The following is a 21,040-nucleotide window of genomic DNA, read 5'->3' as shown; positions in this document are numbered from 1 at the left end:
TAAAGGTTCTATTTAATGTTAAAAATACAGCAATAAAAACAGATATAATTTAACGAAAAATCATATTCAATATACTATGAAGAATAGCAGAATAGTTTCTAATAGAACGTTAATTTATCAATTATAGCTGTCATCTTTGTAAGTTACAATAAGTAAAATAATTGATATAATAAATCTTTTTTAATTTTCTACTTTACGAACATTTTGCATTTTAAATTCTTATTACGATGCAAGAAGCCATCAGTTAAGTTGTTAGAGCCAATTTTACATTTGAACTAAGTGAGAGATGAGGAGAGAGAGTAAAGACCCAGTAAATATTCCAATGACGACAAAAGCAGACATCATCGTCCCTGCTAATCCGCGTTGGTTTGGTGCTACTGATCTGTAGATTTTTGGTTTGAGAATAACACATTCAGAACTGAATAAGTACGGGTTAAATTTTTTGCACATGCTATAGTAACATACTGTAATTCCTTCATTTAATTATATTCCATTTCCAAGCGTAAAAATAATAATTTAGGTGAGAATTAGGTTCGAGAAGCTGTTATTACATCTTTCAGTAAGATTTATGGATTGCGATGATTATAATACGAAATACTAGTTTTGTTAACATTTTCATATTCAAATTAGAAATTGGATCTGATTAAAGGCAGAATTGTGGGTATTATAGTATTTTCAACGTTACATTTGCCGCAATTTTTTGTATTATACAGTCCAGCTGATTGTGTATGGTGGCAGTAGAAAGTTATGAGGTAATGTAATCCGCTAATCTACGCACAACAACACAATCTAGTAACTATTTTTCGAACATTGTATCAAGTTTGACTTACTCAGGAGCAGACATCATAATTCGCGTCCCAATTAAGCCGTTACTTAATCCAAATAGAATCATAAATACAAAGTAATATCCATCGTGGTTAAAAATGACGGGTATAGTCCGAAGATGAGGTTTATAATTGCAGAAAATAAATACTGGTACGAAAGCGATTCGACATATTACCAACCAAACTTGATGTCTCTTTGGCTAGCAAAATATAGCATTAAACATCAGTATAAGTAGTCACTTATTAGCAAAAGTAAATCTACCAACACTGATGATTGATTTATATACAGATGAAATAAATATGCTATAATGATATTTACCACAGGTATCCATGCTGCTGCTGCTTTGCCTATCCAGTCCGTTAATCCGAACATTAAAAATGTTGCTACAGGCGTGAATAACTTTCCTTATAATGGTTGAAAAATAATCAAAGTAAGTAAAAGGTACCAAATATTATGTGATAAAATGATGATAGAGCCTACCACTCCAAAGATGATCAGGATCGCTATCCATCGATCTTATATTAGCACAGACGGCAGGGAAACATGCCAATGTGATAAAAAAATTGAGCCAATTTGAGAATAGCAATAGCCAAATCTAGATTGCATGTGAAAGATCAGTCATGTTGAATACTTGATTAAAAGCAAGTTAGCTTCTGTTAAGACTGTATAGATTATAAGTTTAAACATTTTGGATCGCATTTTAATTTAATTTTAAAATTACCTGTTTAAAAACTTTACGATATTCTGGCTTTACCTTACCAATTTCAACTTCCTTTCCATTTCGTATTACACCTGTGCGTAAACATAAATCTGGAAATGAGATATGCCTAAACAGCATTTTGGTGGATATAAAGTATAAAAGAAGGCCGCAAATATTATTGCAGGATATTGCGTAGTGTTGTGTATTAGCAATCAATCTTACTTTTCCTTCTGTTTCTAAGACTGACATGATTCTTAATAAATTTCTATTTCGAGAGTCAATTGGAAATATAAAAATTAGTTCTGGAATTTACTGCAAGCCGCGGTATTCATTAGCTTTTCTTACTTTCATAATGCAAAAACTATAACTTACCATTTTAGTTAGATAAATAAGACTGACCAACGTTAAGATTAAAACAAATAGGCAGGAAAGGAAATAAGCTAAAGCACTGTCTGTTGGATTTGGATTAACAACAACGCTGAGTACTGCAATAACTGGAATAGCAGTACCAATCAGTCCCTATTAAATTAAAATTTGAATGTAACATTATGGTTTCAGATTAGAGGTTTCATAAAAATTGAAACTCAATTCCTGAAAATCTTATATTGCATACGGTAGAGGTAGAAATTTACCTGGCCATTTGCTACGGCTTGAGTGTATTTTTGTGGGAAATGGCCGGCTAACCCAAAAGTCGAACTCTGGAATAATGATGATGCAGCTATAACATAACATAAATATATATAAGATAATGCATTTACTGGCTAGTCATTAGATGTACCTGTAAGGTTTGGTTTACTTATTTAATTTAATTAATTGAATATACGCATCTCAACATAGCAAATAAAATATCAATCTATATTCATTGAGAAAACTTTTTATGAGTAGAGAATATAACTGTATTTAGATGCGGAGATCATTACCATTAGATATAACGATGCTAATTAATGTTATATTAAAGAAGCCTTCTGTCCCTAAGTAGCGTAGTGGTAGAATAGTAATAATAACATATTAGAATAATTCTTTCATTTAAATTTCAATCATCAGTAGTAGTTAATGTACTCACATGCTGACGTATCAATGTAAATAAAGATTAAAGTTACGGCAAAGATAGAAATAATTGCTATTAAAGATCCTACAAAACGGGCTATGAGGGATATCCTGAAAATATTGAAATAGAAGTTGTTGAGAGCTAGCAATCTACAAACTCGCTTAATAAAGAGTAAATATTCTGTGCCTAAGATCACCGAAACTGCAATCACTACTGATACTTTTTAATGGTGTGATAGATGAATCTATCGGCGCCATCTCAGACCTCAAAACTATCTTACTCATAGTTATGATGACGGACTAATTTGTAGAAGTTTATATGCTCACCGATGCTGTAAGAAAATATTTATAACCATAACGACAAGATTAGGGATAGAAGCAGCCAAGGCAATAAAACTTTGAAAATCTTGCTTAAAATTACGACGGTCATCCACTTGTTTAAATTTGTAATCTTCATAATACTGAAAGGAGAAAGAAATGATATTGACGATAAAGAGAGCTGTTTATGATGGTTTTGATTTACTCTTGCTCTCAATTTTTGCATTCAATTTGTGGATAAGATATAAGTTATATTACTCAAAGAAGTCAAAAATAGCACTGAATATAACTAGAGACATTCATGATTGCTTTAATTTATTCGTACTCTGAATTTTTATATTCAATTTGTATGTCAAATACAAGTCGCTATAATACCTAGATAAATCAATTTCAGTCTTTATGTTACTGAAGGAAGTAGTAAAGTATAACATCAATAGTGACGAGAACTATTTATGATTGATATGATGTTAATCTAACATTAAAATTGATATTCAATATACTAGCAAGATCAACGTCATTGAATAAATATCTCGGAAATAAATGATCATTTTAAGTTTTCTGTATATTTATATGTGCAATCTTCTCTACAATATGTATCGAATACAGTGGTAGGTATCTTACCGCTGTCGCAGTGATATAGGTATACCATGGCAATAAGGTGGTCATGCCAAAGAGGAAGAGGATAAAATAGCCTAAATTATACCTAATTATCATTAAAAGAGAATGAAAATATTGATGTTAGTAATGATAAAACCTTTAGGTTCAGGATATCTGTCTATCGAATATTTAATACGATTATAAGTTATTTATATGGGTTATTAATGGCAATAATTTGATACAAATTATTATGGGCTTAACATTGCGGTCGATTTCAGACTGGCCTTAACTCAATCAAGTACTGTAGATCACGAAAATTGAACGATGGATTAGATTCGATATCGTCAATTTTAAACCAGCTCAGCTCAGGATATGAACAGCTGTAGTATGCACGTATTTCACGCAAATCTAGATTTATCTATTCTAGCAACAGGGATGATATACGTAAGGCTAAGATTAATTTACCTTGATTAAGGGAAATTATTCACCAAAATACATCAGTTAAATTTTAAGCTACGTTAATCAGTACCAGCTGGATGATATGCAAATTTTTGTAATGAAAATAAACGGAATAATTTAAATAAATTTAGCGTCACGTTTTTACGCATAGATTAAAAGTTTGATATCGGCCTATGAAATTAACTCCACTTAGTGTTCAAATTTGACCAGGATGATATGTTGAATTCATAACCATGAAGTTTAAAAGAATAGTTGGGACTGTGCAGTAAAAATGGAATAACCTTTTTTAAAATTTTTAGCGAAATTAATGCCAGCTAATGGGGCTAAATTAATTTCGCATTCAATGTATTCTTTTGATATGTTCAATTAGTAAGCATACATATGTGAATTTACTCAAGTTTTCATTAGTTCTATTAATGTCTGATTTAGAGCTATTTAAACAATGCTAACGTAAGTCTATCTATGAAGCTATAGTTTACCCTCTTGGTTATGGAGATGGAGCAAGTAGGTTAACTTTAATCATAGCATAAGATGAATTGGTAATTAGGATTTACTTTTATGCTAAGCTAATGACCCTAGTTCAATATTTATTTTACTCAATAAGTGTAGATCACAATACTGAAATACTATTTGATGCGGCGTTGCATGAAATATAGAATTGCTCTACAAGCAGTAAAAAAAGTGGTCAAGTTGCTAACTACCAAAATGAAAAATTACTAGTAGAAATAATACTATTCTACAGTATGCGTCGAGCTTATGCAATGTACTACAGATTGCCTTAATGTCAAGCTGAGGAGGATAAGGAATTATTTCGTCAATTTATTTAAGTTGAATTTGCATAGCTGTCATTGATACCATCTAAAAGTATTTAAAACTCGTGACATAAATTAAGGCTAACTTTAAGCTGAGGAGGATAGAGAATCATTTCGTGTAAGTTTAATTAGCATGACTGTGATTGACACCGTTTAAAAGCATTTAAAACTCGTAACATAAGTTAAGGCTAACTTCAAACTGAGAGTGATAAAGAATTATTTCGTCAATTTATTTAAGTTGAATTAGCATAGCTGCCATTTATACTGCTTAAAGCATTTAAAACTCGTGGCATAAATTAGAGCTACCTTTAAACTGAGGGTGATAAGGAATTATTTCGTCAATTTATTTAAATTGAATTAGCATAGCTGTCATTAATAGTGTTTAAAAGCATTTAAAACTCGTGACATAAGTTTAGACTAACTTTAAGCTGGGGAGGATAGCGAATCATTTCGCTTAAAGTTGAATTAGCATAGCTGTCATTGATACCGTTTAAAAATATTTAAAACTCGTGACATAAGTTAAGGCTAAGTTTAAGTGGAGGAGGATAAGGAATCATTTCGCTTAAGGTTAATGAGCATGGATGTCATGATTCTGCTTGAAGACATTCAAAATCTGGTGATGTAAATTAAAGCAAACTTTACTATGTATAGCTATCGCGCATTCCATTGAAGCAAATTTCTTGCCGAGATTGATATCAGCCCTATGGATTTATTTTTGCGGATTAAGGCTCCATGGAGCCGAGTACAAGAAAGAAGATAGAAAAGGAGCAAGATATGGTCTAAGCCGGGCATGTGATAGAAAAATTGGGAAGAATCTGGTCCATTTATGTTTACTTTAATTAACATAGCTGTCACTTTGATCCCCTTTACGAATTCCTACTGAGAATCATGATGTCAACCATGAACTCTGATTAATTTCGGGGTCACAGCATAATTAATGTAAACGAATAAAAAGAAAAAGATGGAACAAGACTTAAGCCTATAGGATCGGTCAAGGTAGGATAGACCTGTTCAAGACAAATGGCAAGACTACAATAGTTAACCATGCAATACCTAGGGATACCAAGGAAATGAATCCTATCCATGATATCTCAATGATAAAGTATTTAAATTTAAATAGAGGATAAAAGAAGGATACCGAGATGGGCCGTCAGGACGCCGGTTGGATATCAAGTTCATGTTGGAACATAAAGTCAATGGAAATTAGATTAGCCTAGGATGCATTTTCATTCTAACCTGTCCTTATCCTCTTCATCATTGACTGCGATCGACTTTGGCCTGTCTATTTTCTTCTTATTTTGGGTCGTCTTGAGAGATGGCAAGGAATCTAGGCCATTTTCGCCAATTAAAATGGTTGGATTTGATGCTCGCAATGTTCTTTTCTTCGCTGCTTCGATATCATCCACCGAGAAGGCTGCCGATGGGTAGGAAACTCCATTCTAACCCATCATCAAGCGCAATTTCAAATCAGTACAAATATAAATATCGTGTAACATGTGGTTAAACAACTTTCAAGTTTTCTCTTACATGGAAATTTGTTGATAAAGTAAATTCATCCTCATAATGTAGATCCAATGATCCAGCAATGGATGCTGCAGCCATTAATTCATTTTGGTCGATTGGAGGTTCCTTTAAACTTTCTGATGAAGGATAGCTTTTGTGAGCTGCAACGGTAATATTCATGGTATTGAGATCAATGTCCTCTTTACCCATAGAGACTTTTAGATGATGGCTTTCTTTACTACAAGGATAATTCAATTTCTTGGTTGGATAAGAATCCACTCTAAAACTTACTCGGATGATGATTTCTCTTTAAATATAGTATCAACAAGGATCGTTAATCCAATCTTCTTTTTTGACTGACTATTTATATTCAGTCTTATTGAGGTAAGAAAATGCAAAGCAACATAGAAATAAGGAAGTAGAAAGATATTGTCTGTCTCCAATTAGTACCGTCCAGGCGACATAAAATTAAGTTGGTCAACAGTCTTGGATAAGCAACGATGAAGATTGGTTAATTCGTAATAACGTCCTCTCAAATGAGTATTCTCCAGCTTATAAGTGAGTTATTTATACTTGTTCTGTTAGCGTTCTTGTCGGGCACCTGTATATACTTGGTTATGCCATGGAGATGATGACTCAGAATAAACTCATTGATTAATAAAAATTACCTTATTAAAATAAACCATCAATGTTGATCTATTTCAACGCCTTTATTAAGTTTGAATTGACGTACGAATTTGGCGAAGTTTTTCGTTTCTTCCAGTAGGTTGACAAAAATGACTTTGAGCGATTTAAAACGGAATAATTTCAATCTCTGTGAACGAAGAATCAAAGTTTTGACAGTCGCTTGTCTTCCTTTCGTTGTCTACTTCTTGTCTCGTCTATCTAGAATCGAATATATAAAATAATATTTACCAGATCATGGTGTACAACCAGATTGCAGCTCACACGTTTAACCGAATATTTATTTACCCTTTACAACGATTAAAATAATAACCAAGACTGCGGTATACGTGTAGTTTACAATCAATCAATATTCTTCCTTCATCATAAAGTAATCGTTCATGTAGCAATCCTTTATTATTCTACGTAGAATGATTTCCCAACTTGGTCTATTGAATCAAGATTTTGATGTCATGATCATACTTGTGGGGTTAGAAATGACGATAAACTTGATGACAATCGTTCAAATTGATACTTTCCACATCTGTTGATTAAAGTTTTAATGTCGTGAAATTACTTGTGGAGTTAGAATGATCATAGACTTGATAAGATTGATTGAATTTGATACTATATCTCTCGCAAAAAAATGAAGATTTTGATATGATAGTATAATACTTGTGAGTTGGAAAGGACGATCAACTTGATATTTTATTTATCGGAAAATCAAGATTTGATGTGGTGATGATAGTTGTGAGTTAGAACGGACTTGATGAGATTCGTTTAATTGGATACTTTACGCTTTGACAAATCAAGATTTTGATGTGGTGATATTAGTTGCGAGCTAGAACGGACGATAAACTTGCTGAGATTCGTTTAATTGGATCCTTTACACATTGGAAAATCACGATTTTGATGTGGTGATGATAATTGTGAGTTAGAAAGGACTACAAATGTGATGAGATTCGTTCAGGTGAATACTTTACACGAAAATCAAGACTTTGATAGGGCTGGTGATAGTGGTGACTTAGAAATGGCCCCAAACTTGCTAGAATTCATTCAACGAGATACTTTACACATCCGAAAATTGCGAAAAAATCGTGTCAGAAACTGTAACTAAAATAACACGTTCCCATCTCTAATTGATCTATTTTCCTGTAGACAACGCTTTGTCCGTCTTTCCCCCTATAGGCATATGGCTTTCATTAGAAGCTAAAGGCTTTTATTAGAAGCAATATTATCGCTTTAGGAGCTAAACAGGTTGAATTTGTCTTCTTTGTCATTCTTGATTCAATGGCTGATCTGTCTGTCTGCCTATATTGCTATGGTGACAAATTTAATTTAAATTTTCCATTAATCTATGGTACAGTAGAAAAGCTTTCTTTTTGGCTTGATATAGCAGTCTGTCTACATTAGAAAAGGCAAAATAAAGCTTTAAAGATACAAAACGGCTTGTCCGTTTGATTCCTGGTGTAAGCCGGTAGATCACTCAATGGCCACTTCTTCACGTCATTAAATTCACTCATGCGTCAAAGCATTCGTTTACAATAATAATTTTATTTTTTCAAATTTGTTTATGTTATAGGGAAATCCAGTTGATCAGGTTATTTATTGGGGTTAGAAGACATGTGAAGTTATGCTATCAATGATCTTTGCTAGTTAGAGTATCCAATTTCAGCTAATATTTTGATGAAATCGTGATGATAAAAACGTGGTGATACGAATGATGGATAACTATGGATAACATGGAGAAGGCAGCGGAGGATAGATACCTCAGTCGTAAGATGGCTATAGCATACTGTAGACAGTTTAGATACCCTCCAATGTTTTTACAGTTTTTAGATAGGTGGTAGAATGTCTAATAAGGGATAAATATAATGTAGGCTAGATAGTTAAGATGCCGGCAGATTGTTCTAGAATTTGATGATTTCGGAGATCGAAATCAATCCATGGATGCAGTCTGGATGCTTCCTATTCCCTCTAGAAATGATCCAATTCATAACATTCTGGAATAGTATCATTGAGATTCTGATCAATTTTTCTCAAGTGATACGATACGGAATGCTGAAGTCAATTTTAGTATAGATAGCGTCGATATTAACAGACTTTGTAGGTTATTGGCTCCAGAATGCCCAAGGAAAGGATTACTCTAGTTATAACAGACCTATAAAATGCATTTTCAACCATGGACGAAGGATAGTATAGCAGGTTTACGTCAATTCGACTGCATAAACTCCTATAAAGGATATACGTATAGTCAAGAAGACAGTTAAAGATATGTGTCTAGTTGGAAGATTTGTACCAATAAAAATTCCGAAATTGGCTGCTCCAACTTTGATTTACAGTTCTTTTAGGTAATGGTTATTACTTTGGTGGTGGTAGAGGCTCAAGTTAGCAATATAAAGCATGTGATTTGACGGCATTTTAGTCGTAGATTTCTAAATTGGCACGGCAGATGATACAATTTAATTATCACATTACAGTGCTTATTATAGAGTTTCAAAGGCCGGCTAATAATGTAACTATGAGATTTAAATAATACGCTACTAGTGTTGTAGAGTTTCAAATTAGTTCTAAAAGAACGTAATACTAAAAAATGATCAGAGGTATTGCTGATGCCTTCTCCTTACGATTCAATCAAAGCCTTTTAAAGTAAAGTGGGGTAGAATACTGTAGACTCGATATCGATGGTCCAAAATTGGATCCCAGCTATTATGCGTAATACTGTATATGCAATAATAGCCGGCTAAAGTCCCAAATTAAGAGCAAAAATAATATTCTGTTATTTCGTATCAAAAATGCTTCATTAGAATCAACTTAGACATGATTAACGAGATTGACTAACAGGACTTTAGAAACCCCCTCAAATTACCTAAAATGATTTCATGAACTAGCTTATGTTCAGCATTAATTAATTGGTTTTAGGAAGGTTTTTAATTGTTCTACTTTACTTGCTGTTATCAATGGTGAATTATACGCGTAGCTGGGGCCTAAAATTTAAACTGATCAAAAATGATCCAAATGATCAAGGCTTTTAATCATTACGCCTTACTTCTTGATATTAATAATGAATTTTACGCGTAGCTGGGGCCTAAAGTTTTATTTGCTACGATGACATCATCAGGAAAAAGTTTTTACCAACATGAACTTTGATAGGCCATGCTAGTAGCAAGTGGGTATGGGATATAGAAATAAAAGATGGATTATTGCCACAAGAATATTCCCAACTGCGGCTATGAAAAATTAACATATAGATTGACAGATTGGGCAGGCTAATGTAGACCACTTGACAGTATATTCATACTATATCCATCAACTATCACTACAGTAACATACTGTAGTACGCTAAAATTTGTTTCTAGAAAGAAAAACTCATGTTCTAAGTCGAGTGGATAGATCTAAGCCTTTAGCTCTATTCATGGATTATACAGTATCATAAAGAAGTTTATTTAGAGGTAGTAATAGTTCATCAAGGAGGGCGGAAGAAGGAGTGATAGACAGGTAGATTAATCAAGCTAATATATGCCACATGATAGTATGTCCATGCTCTATTAATCAGCGATCGCTGCAGTAGTATACTGGAGTACGCCAAAATTCATTTCTAGGTAGAAATATTTGTGTTTAAAAGTAGAACGGATAGACTAAACTTTTAGCATTATTCATAAATCATACAATATCATCAAGGAAATCTGTTTTAGAGCAGTAGTACTTCATCAAGGAGGTAGAAGGGAGAGCAATGAACTGGAACAACTATGCTATAGCTGCTTGAGTTTGAATATCAATGGATATTTTAAAAACCAGGACTCCGGGTAAAATTAAATTAATTAGGTGTATGGATTAAATTACTAACTATATCAGCAATATTTCATCGAGGTCGTAGGAGGAAGAGCGAATTACTTTAATGATCATGCTGTGGCTGTTTATATTTTGAATATCAATGGATATTTTAATGAGAGGGCTCCTAGTAGAAATAAATTACTCAGGGGGACGGATTGAATTACTGGTCAAATCAGCAATAGTTCACCAAGGGCCGTAGAAGAAAGAGCGATTTACACTCACGATCATCCTGAGGCTGTTTACTGTATGTTATGAATATCAAATGAATATTTGAAGAGATGAAGCTTGATAAAAATAAATTAGATGGGTGAATGGATCTTGTAGTATATAGGTTTTTAACCCTATATACTGTACTATCTTTGTATTTTCCTAATACATAACTACTGTAATTAGTTGAAATTATTACTGGCCTATAGATTACGTTATTGGTTATATCAATAATATTTCATCAAGGGCCGAAGAAGAAAGAGTAATCTATTCTAGCGATGATATTGTAAATATGAATGCTTTGAATATCGAATAAATATTTTGAAGAGAGGACATTGGGTAGAATAGATTTGATAGGAAAGGAATCAAATTACCGGTCACATCAGCAATATCTCATCAAGGGCGGAAAAAAGAGGCATATGTTTAACCATCAGCGGATATTTTGGAGAGAGAACTACAGGTAGAAATAGGCTGGATAGGCGATAGATGGCTTTACGGATTAAATTACTAGTCATGTCATTAATATTTTATCAAGAGCTGAAGAAGAAATACTGACTTATTTTAACGATCATGCTGGGCTATTTATATTTGGAATATCAGTACTGTAGATAGTTTGAAGAGGGAGCACTGGGTAGAAATAAATTGGATAAAGGATGGCATTATATTGTATAGATTAAATTACTGGTCATGTCAACAATATTTTATTAAGGGCTAAAGAAGAAAGAGTAATTTACTCTAGCAATTAGACTATAGCCGTTTCTGTATCGAATAAAAATGGATATTTTAAAGAGAGAACTGCCGCTAGATATAAATTAGATAGAGAATAGCTTTATTGATTCAATGGATTGATTTACTTATCAATTCTTGGTAAGCTGTTGACAAATGGTTCCTATTTTGTGCACTCTATGCATAAACATGTTATTTATAGCTATCAACAAGTTGATATCACGTAGCTACACAGTTAAACAGTTCTCCTAGGAATTTGATAGACTAGCTGTTTTATTATATGAATTCTATCTTACAAGATACAATATATGGAAAAGAAAGATACCCTTTATTTTTCTCAGCTGCCAATTTGAGCTTAGCAAGATGAACATGAAATAAGAGATTTAGCTTTTAAATCTCATGCTGTTAACACAAGGTCAAATAAGTAAAACAAAATCTTGTTTTATTATGATTATAGCAGGATTAAAACAATGAATTTTTTGTTTTAGTATATATGCAAAACAACTCCAGTAGGACTTTGTTTCTTCCTCTTAGTTTACCAATTATGCAGAATAAGAAAAATATCGCTGTAGGTGCAGACTCTCTTGCTAAATTGAAATATGATATTGATCTATATATGTATACCATAAAATATTTTGGTGATGAAAGCATCAGCTGTTGATCTCTCATGAGACAAAATCTAAAGTTGATTGATCATTATTCACTGTGAAATTTATGTAGCACTATGGAATGTCTCCTTGTACTTGTATTTAAAGTGATGAGTCAAACTTAAATTTGCAATTAGACAAAATTCTAAAAGACAGTAATTTTTACTTCTTGTTTGAGTACATCCAGGTCATTAAAATTCACTTGACAAGGTAGATGACTATTAATTTTTAATAGAAAACATAATTTAGAGTTGAATAATTATAATGTACTGTGCTTGTATAATCAGAAATACCCTTTCGCATCTAAAGGGTTTTGCTATACTTTGCTTTACAGTTAAACCAAATTTCATGAGATGGTCACTTTTTTTAATGTTACGGATATATCTTTGGGTGATCAAATCATTTGATCAGGCATATAATCATATAGTAATTCACGACAGATAAGATGCCAATCATTTTATTTTTCCGATTTATACAACATAATCATCGGATATTGGACCACATCTCACAGCTTATCAACTTTCTTGGCCTATACAGAATAACAACACTAGACGATTTAAGCTAAAATCGACCCATTTTTTCTAATTGTAAACAATTTATTGAAACCTTATATTCAAGATTAGGTTATAGTATTAGAGCAACTTATTTCTTTTCCAACTCATGGGAGATTGTAGTCTGATACCGGTTTGTATCTCAAAATTTATCAACTAATCTGGCCTGTACAGAATTAGAAATCTAGCATCGTGATGAACGCTAAAATGCAAATTATTCGAAATTTATATTAAATTATCAAGGAATTACAACTCAAAGCCCTAACCCTAACCCTAAAATTAGGGTATAGGTTTAAAAAAATTCATTTCATTCCCTTTTATACAAGCTCATAATATAGATATTGGACTATGTCTCACAATTTATTAACTTCTCTGATTCATACCGAATGACAGATCTGGTCGACACACGCTAAGGTACATATTTTCTAATTGTAAATAAGTTATTAAAGTGTATTATTCAGTATTAAATGGGATCAATCCAAATTAGATTATAGTGCTAGAGCAACTCATTTCAGTCCCAACTCATGTAAGATTGTAGTCTGATATTGGACTGCACCTCTAGTGTATAACTAATTTGACCTATACAGGATTACAGATCTAGTTGATGCACGGTAAGGTTCACGTTTTCTAATTACAAACGAGTTATTGAAAAAGCATTATGTATTTTTAAGTAAGACCAATCCAAATTAGATTGTAGGATTAGAGCAACTCATTTCATTCCTTTGGTGAATGGGTTCTTAAGCCTACTGTAATTAGCTGAAGCTGTTACAGTTCCCCGACTTATTATTGACTACTCTGACCTATACAAATTGCAGATGTGGTCGATACAAGTTAAAGTATACATATATATATACATTTCTCAGTTGTAAATAAGCCATTATAAATTTCAATTTAATATCAAGCTATAAGCAATCAAAATCAGGTCATAGCCTTAGAAAAACCCATTTCATTCTCCAATTTGTGCGAGATTACAATCTGATATAGGAGAATATCTCACAATGCATTAACTTCCCCCAACCTATTCAGAATGATAGATCTAATCGACGAATACTAATAGTGCACATTTTATTTTCTAATTGCAAATAAGTTATTAAAAGTTATCGTAAATAGCACCCAATACCAATCAAAATTAGGCTGGAGATTTGAAGCACTGTTGCAATATTCTGTGAGTGTAGGGAACTTCCATTATGGAATTGTAATAAAATTCACAGTAATTTAAACGTTGTTAGATAATAATAGGCTATTTTATTACGTTTGTTGGGAGATCAGTGTCAAGACCAGAGATAGAGGAACTAGACTATAATAAGTAAAAACTTGGCTTATATACAACGATCTTATGCATTAGTGATTCGTAGTACACATTGCATATTATACATTAGTGATTATCTTATTAGATAAGGTTGCTGACGTTAACACAATTAAGATGAGGTCTCTTTACTAATAGAAATCCTTCTCTTCTGTACTGACGTTGGTAACTATTCTTATCAATTAATGTTACAGAAATACTTTAGCATAGGATTAACTAGTAGTCATTACACTAATTTGGACCACATAACTTTTCAAGCCTGAAATGATCATCATTTTGCCTTCACTGTTTAAAATTATGCAGCTATACTTATAATTGAGGATGCTGAATATTGATTGACTTTTGCGTCAGTTCTTATATGATTACACAACTTGACGTTTCACAAAGCAGTACACCTAGTCTGTTCAGATTATATTTGAAATAGCTTTTGTCTGTCTGCGCCTAACTAGGGCACTAAAATACAGGATATAGGGATGGTTTGTGCCATGATTTAGGTAAGACACGCTGTTAATCAGTTGAGTAACATCGTTTAGAATGGTGTACTTATTGATTATATAACCCTCACACATAGAATCCGACGCGCGTCATAATCTCAACCAATGAATTATAAGTATTGAAGAAATTCGGTATTGTATCCCTCGGCAATTCATCATTGCTGCAGCTTTACCTACTTACATGACTACCTCATCTTAAAATTGGACATTCGTATAAAAGATAGATAGAAGGTACTAAAGCTTGTCCAACACAAACACAGCAATATATATACATATAAATGAACAAAATTTATTGCTTTGCGTGTCTACAATATACTTTCAAAAACCTAACGCTAGTCCATGACACGCTAACCGATATTTCGAAATAGTAGTCAAAACAAGTCATAACTACGCCATCTTCATGTCTATGCATTATCTAGATTAGTGCAAAAGTCGACTATCATCATATTTATGTCAATAACAGAATAACAGATTCAAATCAATAAATCCTAACATTGACCTATTTATCAGCTATGCAACTGTAGTAAACTATAATTCAAAATTCTTCAAATGAGTATATCAGTTATTAACTTAGATATTAGCTTATCATTAGTTTTCTAAGTTACTGAGTAAGTCCTAAATTAGCGAATTATTCATTGCTAATTACAACCTGATCCAAAGCATTATAGGCGGCAATAACTTCGTCTCTGTGAAACGAAAAGAGATATTATACGGTTTATTTGAGGCTAATGAATAAATATTTAATTAATCACCTTAAGACTCAAAATCAATAACACACTCCTTATTCAACTTTATGACTAAACCATGCAACAACAATCACCTTGCATTGACTCGCAGCCACTTTATTACGACACCAGAATTCGGAGCCGAGAAGACACAAATTCATTTTTCGTACAGCAACCTGGCTACTACTACAAGCTCCAAGCAGCTTATACAATAATAGCACATAGTCATGCATTATCAAAATCACAATCAGATGAAAAAACACTTAGAAACGTAATAATACATACCTTGCATACGCTGGAAGGCTTAACGGAAGAGTTAACCAATTGGAAAACAGACTTTGTGTATTTATCCACAAAACTGACACACTATTCGGAACCCAGTTCATAAAAGTTAAAAAACCTGCATGATTAGATAAAATAACGAAATCTATTGCTTGAGCCGTATCTTTACAATAAGATATACGTACATCAGTTCTCATGCTTCCAGATGGAAAGATATAGCACAAAGTGGCCAAATCGTTGTAGATCGTATTCTAATTTAAATTCAAAGATTAAACAATTTTAGCATCAAGTCTATTCTGTAAATGTTGCATTTTAATGTTAAAAGCTGAGATCTTTTACCTCTGTTTGATTAATTTTGATAAGGCCCTCGACATAGTCTACAATAGTTTCACAGAAACTACACACTTCGGTGGCCTCGAAAGCGGTATGCACGGACGTACTGGCAGTTAATGTTGTTGATGCTAGATAGAAAAAGTGGTAAAAGGAATTTTATCAGCAGACAGATGCATTATCGAGTAAAAAGTTAGCCAAAATGCCAATTTAGTGATATTGTTCTAAGAAAGATTATGCTATTAAAGCGCATGTCCGTGCGATTTTCTTCAGGAATTTTTTATTGTAATCATTTCTAAACACTTTACATGAAGGTACAGTATGAGAATTGAACGAAGGAATTAGAATCATGACCTAAGCATTACTTCAGTTATCGAACGCGAGCTATTGTGAATAATACGAAATACTTGTGTGGTTAACATACGCATATAAAACTAAAAGTAAGAATACCATACATAAGTTGTTTAACGTTTAGGTGTAAATACAGTACGTGAAACTTATTTCTTGCAAATAGAATTATCACAATAACACGCTACAATTTCTTACAATATCCGGCAAGAAACAATCAAAATTACTTAAAAATAGATTAACAAGATATTAATGAAGTACAGTATAATCTAGGTACAACAGGCTTTAAAAGCTAAATCAAGATTTACCGCATTGACGTTGTTTCTGTGATTTAAATTGAAAAAAGAAATCCAATGTTAGTCATCTCTTAGCGAATTTCATCGTGCAGTTATTGATCATCAAACAAGTTTGTAAAATAAATTACCTTGCAATAAACTGCCGCAGTTTTGGTTCCGCACCAAAATTTAGGACCCATGCGACATACATTTAATTTTTTGGTTGCCATTTCAGAGCTGTTACAAATACCAAGCAACTATATCCATAGTTATCATTGCAAAATAAGGTTAATCAATGGTATAGCATGCAGAATATTACTCGCAGTACAGATTTCCTTCGGAATTACCTTGCAAACGCTAGATGGGGCAATGTCTGAGTTGACCAATTTGATAGCAGCTTTTGCGTATTTTTCGACGAAATTGTCGCACTGAAATAGCAGAAAATGCAATGGTTTAGTCTGATTTACAAGTGAGACGTACAGTCGTACATATTATTTTAATCAACGAGTCAAATTCTACAACATACATCAGTTCGTAATACTCCAGTAGGTACAACGGTGCACAAGTTAACTAAAGCGTCGTAGATTTCAGTCTAAAGGAACGAAAATGGAATTTAGTCAATAAGGCGAAATAATGTGCTTAGAAGAGCAAATTAATCATTGACGCAGCATAAAGGACTTGGTAGTAGTACCTCAGTTTTGTTAATCTTGAGCAGGCCTTCAATATATGTAACTCCAGTTTCACAGAAAACACATAGGCCGGATACAAGTTGTGTAGGGGCTGGGACACGAACGTCTACAGAAGCCATAAGTAGTGTTCAAATGAAAAGTATTTAGTGCATAAGCAGGTAGATTACTACTACAATAAGGGTTCAATTGAAAATTCCTTACCATCATTAGTAAGTACAGATTTTGGGCAAAGCTTTAAGTAGTAAGCGCAGACTTGATCCGCTGGCAAATATTGCAACAAAGCTTGCAAGATTGGTGGTCCAAACTGATTGATATAGCTTTGACACTATCATATTGAAACTTGTTAGACTACGGTAAAATTGCCATGGCTATTTCGTACATGGTTGAATTATAGGAATGTACTATACCTCTGTACTAAGATCACCAGGAAGATATTTACATAAGCTATCCGCATATGAGATAATCTTATTCTGCATGATACGTATAAAGGAATAAAATAGTGTTAGCAAGTATTATTTTAATGTTATTTCGAACACAGAGACAGTGATTCCATGTAGGGTACCTCGGTGTTTTTATTGCCCAAAGCAGAGTCGAGTTCACTAACGATAACGGAGCAAGCAATGCATTCTAATGAATCCTGAATAAGATGTGTGAAAAGATCAATTCAACATAGCTCCTATTCGATTTTAATGTTCTATACAATAAAGTGCTGGATTGAAGCGCAAGTCCAATTAACAGTAAATTATTAATACTTACGGAACTGGCAGCTTGTGTCTTTGCTGGAAGTTTGACATTTCTCACAGCACCAGGCGCTAAAATGTTTTCAATGCTAGCTGGAACTTTTACGTTTCTCTGAGCACCAGGGGCTAAAATGCTTTCTATGCTAGGTTGTTTTTTTACGTTTCTCGCTGCACCAGGAGCTAAAATGCTTTCAATGCCAGGTGAAGTTTTTACGTTTCTCACAGCACCCGGAGCTAAAATACTCTCAATTTTACCAGAGGTTAAGATGTTTCTGATGGCACCAGGAGCTAATAAGTTCTGCAGATTGATTAGACCCTCACTACTGCTAGCGGAGCATAAATTGACTAACGTACACAGTTGCTTTGGTTTCTATAAAGATTCATTGGTATGATCAACTCGTTACTATCATCATCGTAACATCCATTTCAAACTATGGATGGATAACAATATCTGATTACTACTTACAAGCATTTTCAGTGCGTATTGGATAAAAGGGGGTACATACTTTGTAGCAAAAGTCTTGCACTGTAAAATGATAAGATCAAGTTAGACTTTTCCGGCAAGGATAATACTGCTAAAAGTATAATTCAACATTTTATACCCCTTTTTCAGCCTCGCCACCGATGGCGGTACAAAGACCATTGAGAAGCTGAGCAATTTCTTTCTGTAAATAATTAGAACGGAGTTGGATCCGTTTGGTTAGCGCTAAGTAAAAGTGGGCCAATGGTAGGCAAGTGCGAAATGAAGTGTACCTGAGCTCCACTGGAGTTGGCATGCTTAATAAAATTTGACACGGCACTTTCGCATAGATCACATTCTATACCATTACTTTTCTACGAGTAATAGAAGAAAACGAGTTTCATAGTTGCAATCAAACACCATTCATCCCATTGATTGCTAAGGCATGAAGTAATACATCATTCTATTCATGTTATTTTGGTATACACTTAGCAGAAAATGTTCAAGCAAGCATTGACCTAATTTGACTAGCATGAAAATACGAGTGCGATATGGTAGAATAAGACTACAGTAGTCACTAGCAAATGAAAAATAGACTGGTCGTTGCTGTATTTGAGAGGAAATTTGCGACACATAGTTTGATGTAGGGTGGTAGAGAAAATAATCCTTGAAACTTGGAACTTGACGGTAATAGGAAATAACATGATCTAAGGCAAAACATGTCGAGCATCGAATCTCATGTCCAATAGCAAGTTGTCCAAACTACATTGAATAACGAGCGTCCTGTTTCAACTTGTCTACAGTCAAATTCGTACTTTTACTGGCGTGAAAAATGAAGTTAATACAATCTTCTATTCAAGTAGGAATACACAACATTGATATTTCACACCCAAGATGGCAGGGGTTAATTTCTTCTCGCTGTCAACTATTTTATTAGCCAACTGAACTGACAACGATGGTCAGGAATGGAGTAGAGAGTCATTCCATCAAAAGACACAGATGATGAAAAGAAATTGTACTCTATTGTAGTGATGATTGGTGGAAGAGTCTACACTCTTTGGCGTATCAATATAGATGATTGGATAGCATGAAAAGTAGTTTATCCTCGATTTATCAGAAGCGATCGATGCTTGCATGCAATGGACAACAAGTCAAAACAAGATTAAATTTTGGCTTACCAATTTCTTACTCCAAACATTCTTCATACAGTGATCTAAGGCATCACATTCGACCGCTGTCTTGGCCGATTGGCACCAATAAGATGGGCCCCAAGTACATGATTGACCACCAAGGATGTGCTTGGCGTGGATTACGCTACAAACTATGGTAAAAGATCAATCCTCAAGTCAATTGATTTTACAAAATTTGTTCCAACTTCTCCATGACAAAGGTCGTCCAGCCTACACAAGCCTACTCTACCATTCTCAGTTAGCATTTTCGACCCCTTTTCTCCGCTCCACTCCTCACTATTTCACCCATATCAATGATCAGACTACTTCAAGACAACACCCTGAAGAGGAGTGGAGCTTCATTGAATCGATTTAATCGCTAGATCATTTACTATTTCTTACCGGAAAGAAGGAAGAAAACAGTTGCCAATTTGGACGCCATGGCCAAATTGTTTTGATTTACCGAGTTATGGACTCGCCGTTGATTTGACGTCAGTCTTCACTGAACGTGAGATTGGTACCGATCCGATCCGGAACAATACCAGTACGCTACTGGTATAATACTGCTATTCTAGCGTACAGTGTACAGTGCACAGTACGAACAGTCGGTTTTCCTGGGCCTGGACTGTAGTCTACTCATAGTGACGTCATTCGGTCCGGTATTACTGTACAGTGTATAGTACTGTACTGTACTGTACAGTACAGTGTACAGTACACTGCCTGCCGGACCCCGCTGATAGGTCTACAGTACTGAGTTCGCATGAGAATGAAGCGAACAAAAGGTCACCTGACGATCATCACCTTGCATTACAGTACGGTACGCTACAGTACAATACTAAACTATACTGTAGAGTTTTTCTTAGCTCTGCTCTATCAATTCTTATAACGGCATGTTTATGAGAGCTTCTTCTTTCCACACATAACAATTTTGATGAATTTCGTTCTCAAAATGTCGCAAAACATTAGTGTTGATTTCTAAGAAGAGGATGACGCTGTACGTACTAAACGGTTTAAACCCACAGGATCATTCGCTGTAGCAACTGTCCATCAGGAATGATGGATTAGTACAGTACAGTACAGTACTGTACATAGTGTACACTGTACAGTACAGTACTGTACTGTACTGTAATATAATTAAGAATTCATTAAATTATTAGATAATTGTAATTAATGAGTCTTATTCTATGATAATCAAGATTTCATTAATTAGATAATTCTAATTAAGGCTGTAAGGTGGTAGAGCTAGATGAAAGGAGGACCTACTGTAGATAGATGCCTTGCTATGGACCCCTCGACGGACCCTTACAAGCACCACAAGGATTAACAGAAAGGT

General features: G+C 33.9%; 2 protein-coding genes across 2 annotated transcripts; both read right to left on the bottom strand.

Annotated features, from left to right (window-relative positions):
* Positions 1-264: 264 nt before the first annotated feature.
* On the bottom strand, positions 265-6,471 carry TRIADDRAFT_61370 (uncharacterized protein; the record flags this gene model as incomplete). The annotated part of the gene is made up of 13 exons (XM_002117286.1): positions 265-418; positions 831-1,024; positions 1,144-1,229; positions 1,306-1,420; positions 1,547-1,617; positions 1,748-1,790; positions 1,898-2,044; positions 2,158-2,243; positions 2,589-2,683; positions 2,900-3,033; positions 3,512-3,593; positions 5,995-6,197; positions 6,286-6,471. 13 exons carry the CDS (start codon positions 6,469-6,471, stop codon positions 265-267), a joined length of 1,596 nt encoding a protein of 531 aa, XP_002117322.1.
* Positions 6,472-14,973: 8,502 nt separating this feature from the next.
* Positions 14,974-20,149, bottom strand: TRIADDRAFT_64348 (expressed hypothetical protein; the record flags this gene model as incomplete). Its single annotated transcript, XM_002117285.1, has 19 exons — positions 14,974-15,375; positions 15,510-15,617; positions 15,700-15,780; positions 15,882-15,947; positions 16,036-16,157; positions 16,683-16,698; positions 16,799-16,906; positions 16,997-17,077; positions 17,176-17,241; positions 17,341-17,444; positions 17,540-17,663; positions 17,746-17,808; positions 17,901-17,975; positions 18,095-18,448; positions 18,545-18,604; positions 18,681-18,743; positions 18,832-18,912; positions 19,717-19,859; positions 20,110-20,149. The coding sequence occupies 19 exons, from the start codon at positions 20,147-20,149 to the stop codon at positions 15,352-15,354; spliced, it is 1,779 nt and encodes a 592-aa protein (XP_002117321.1). The 3' UTR covers positions 14,974-15,351.
* Between the last annotated feature and the right edge of the window lie 891 nt (positions 20,150-21,040).

The sequence above is a fragment of the Trichoplax adhaerens genome, genomic scaffold (assembly GCF_000150275.1).
Source record: "Trichoplax adhaerens TRIADscaffold_23 genomic scaffold, whole genome shotgun sequence".
NCBI classification, from domain to species: domain Eukaryota; kingdom Metazoa; phylum Placozoa; class Uniplacotomia; order Trichoplacea; family Trichoplacidae; genus Trichoplax; species Trichoplax adhaerens.
Note: the sequence above shows the minus strand (reverse complement) of the source record. Positions and strands in the feature narration are given on the sequence as shown.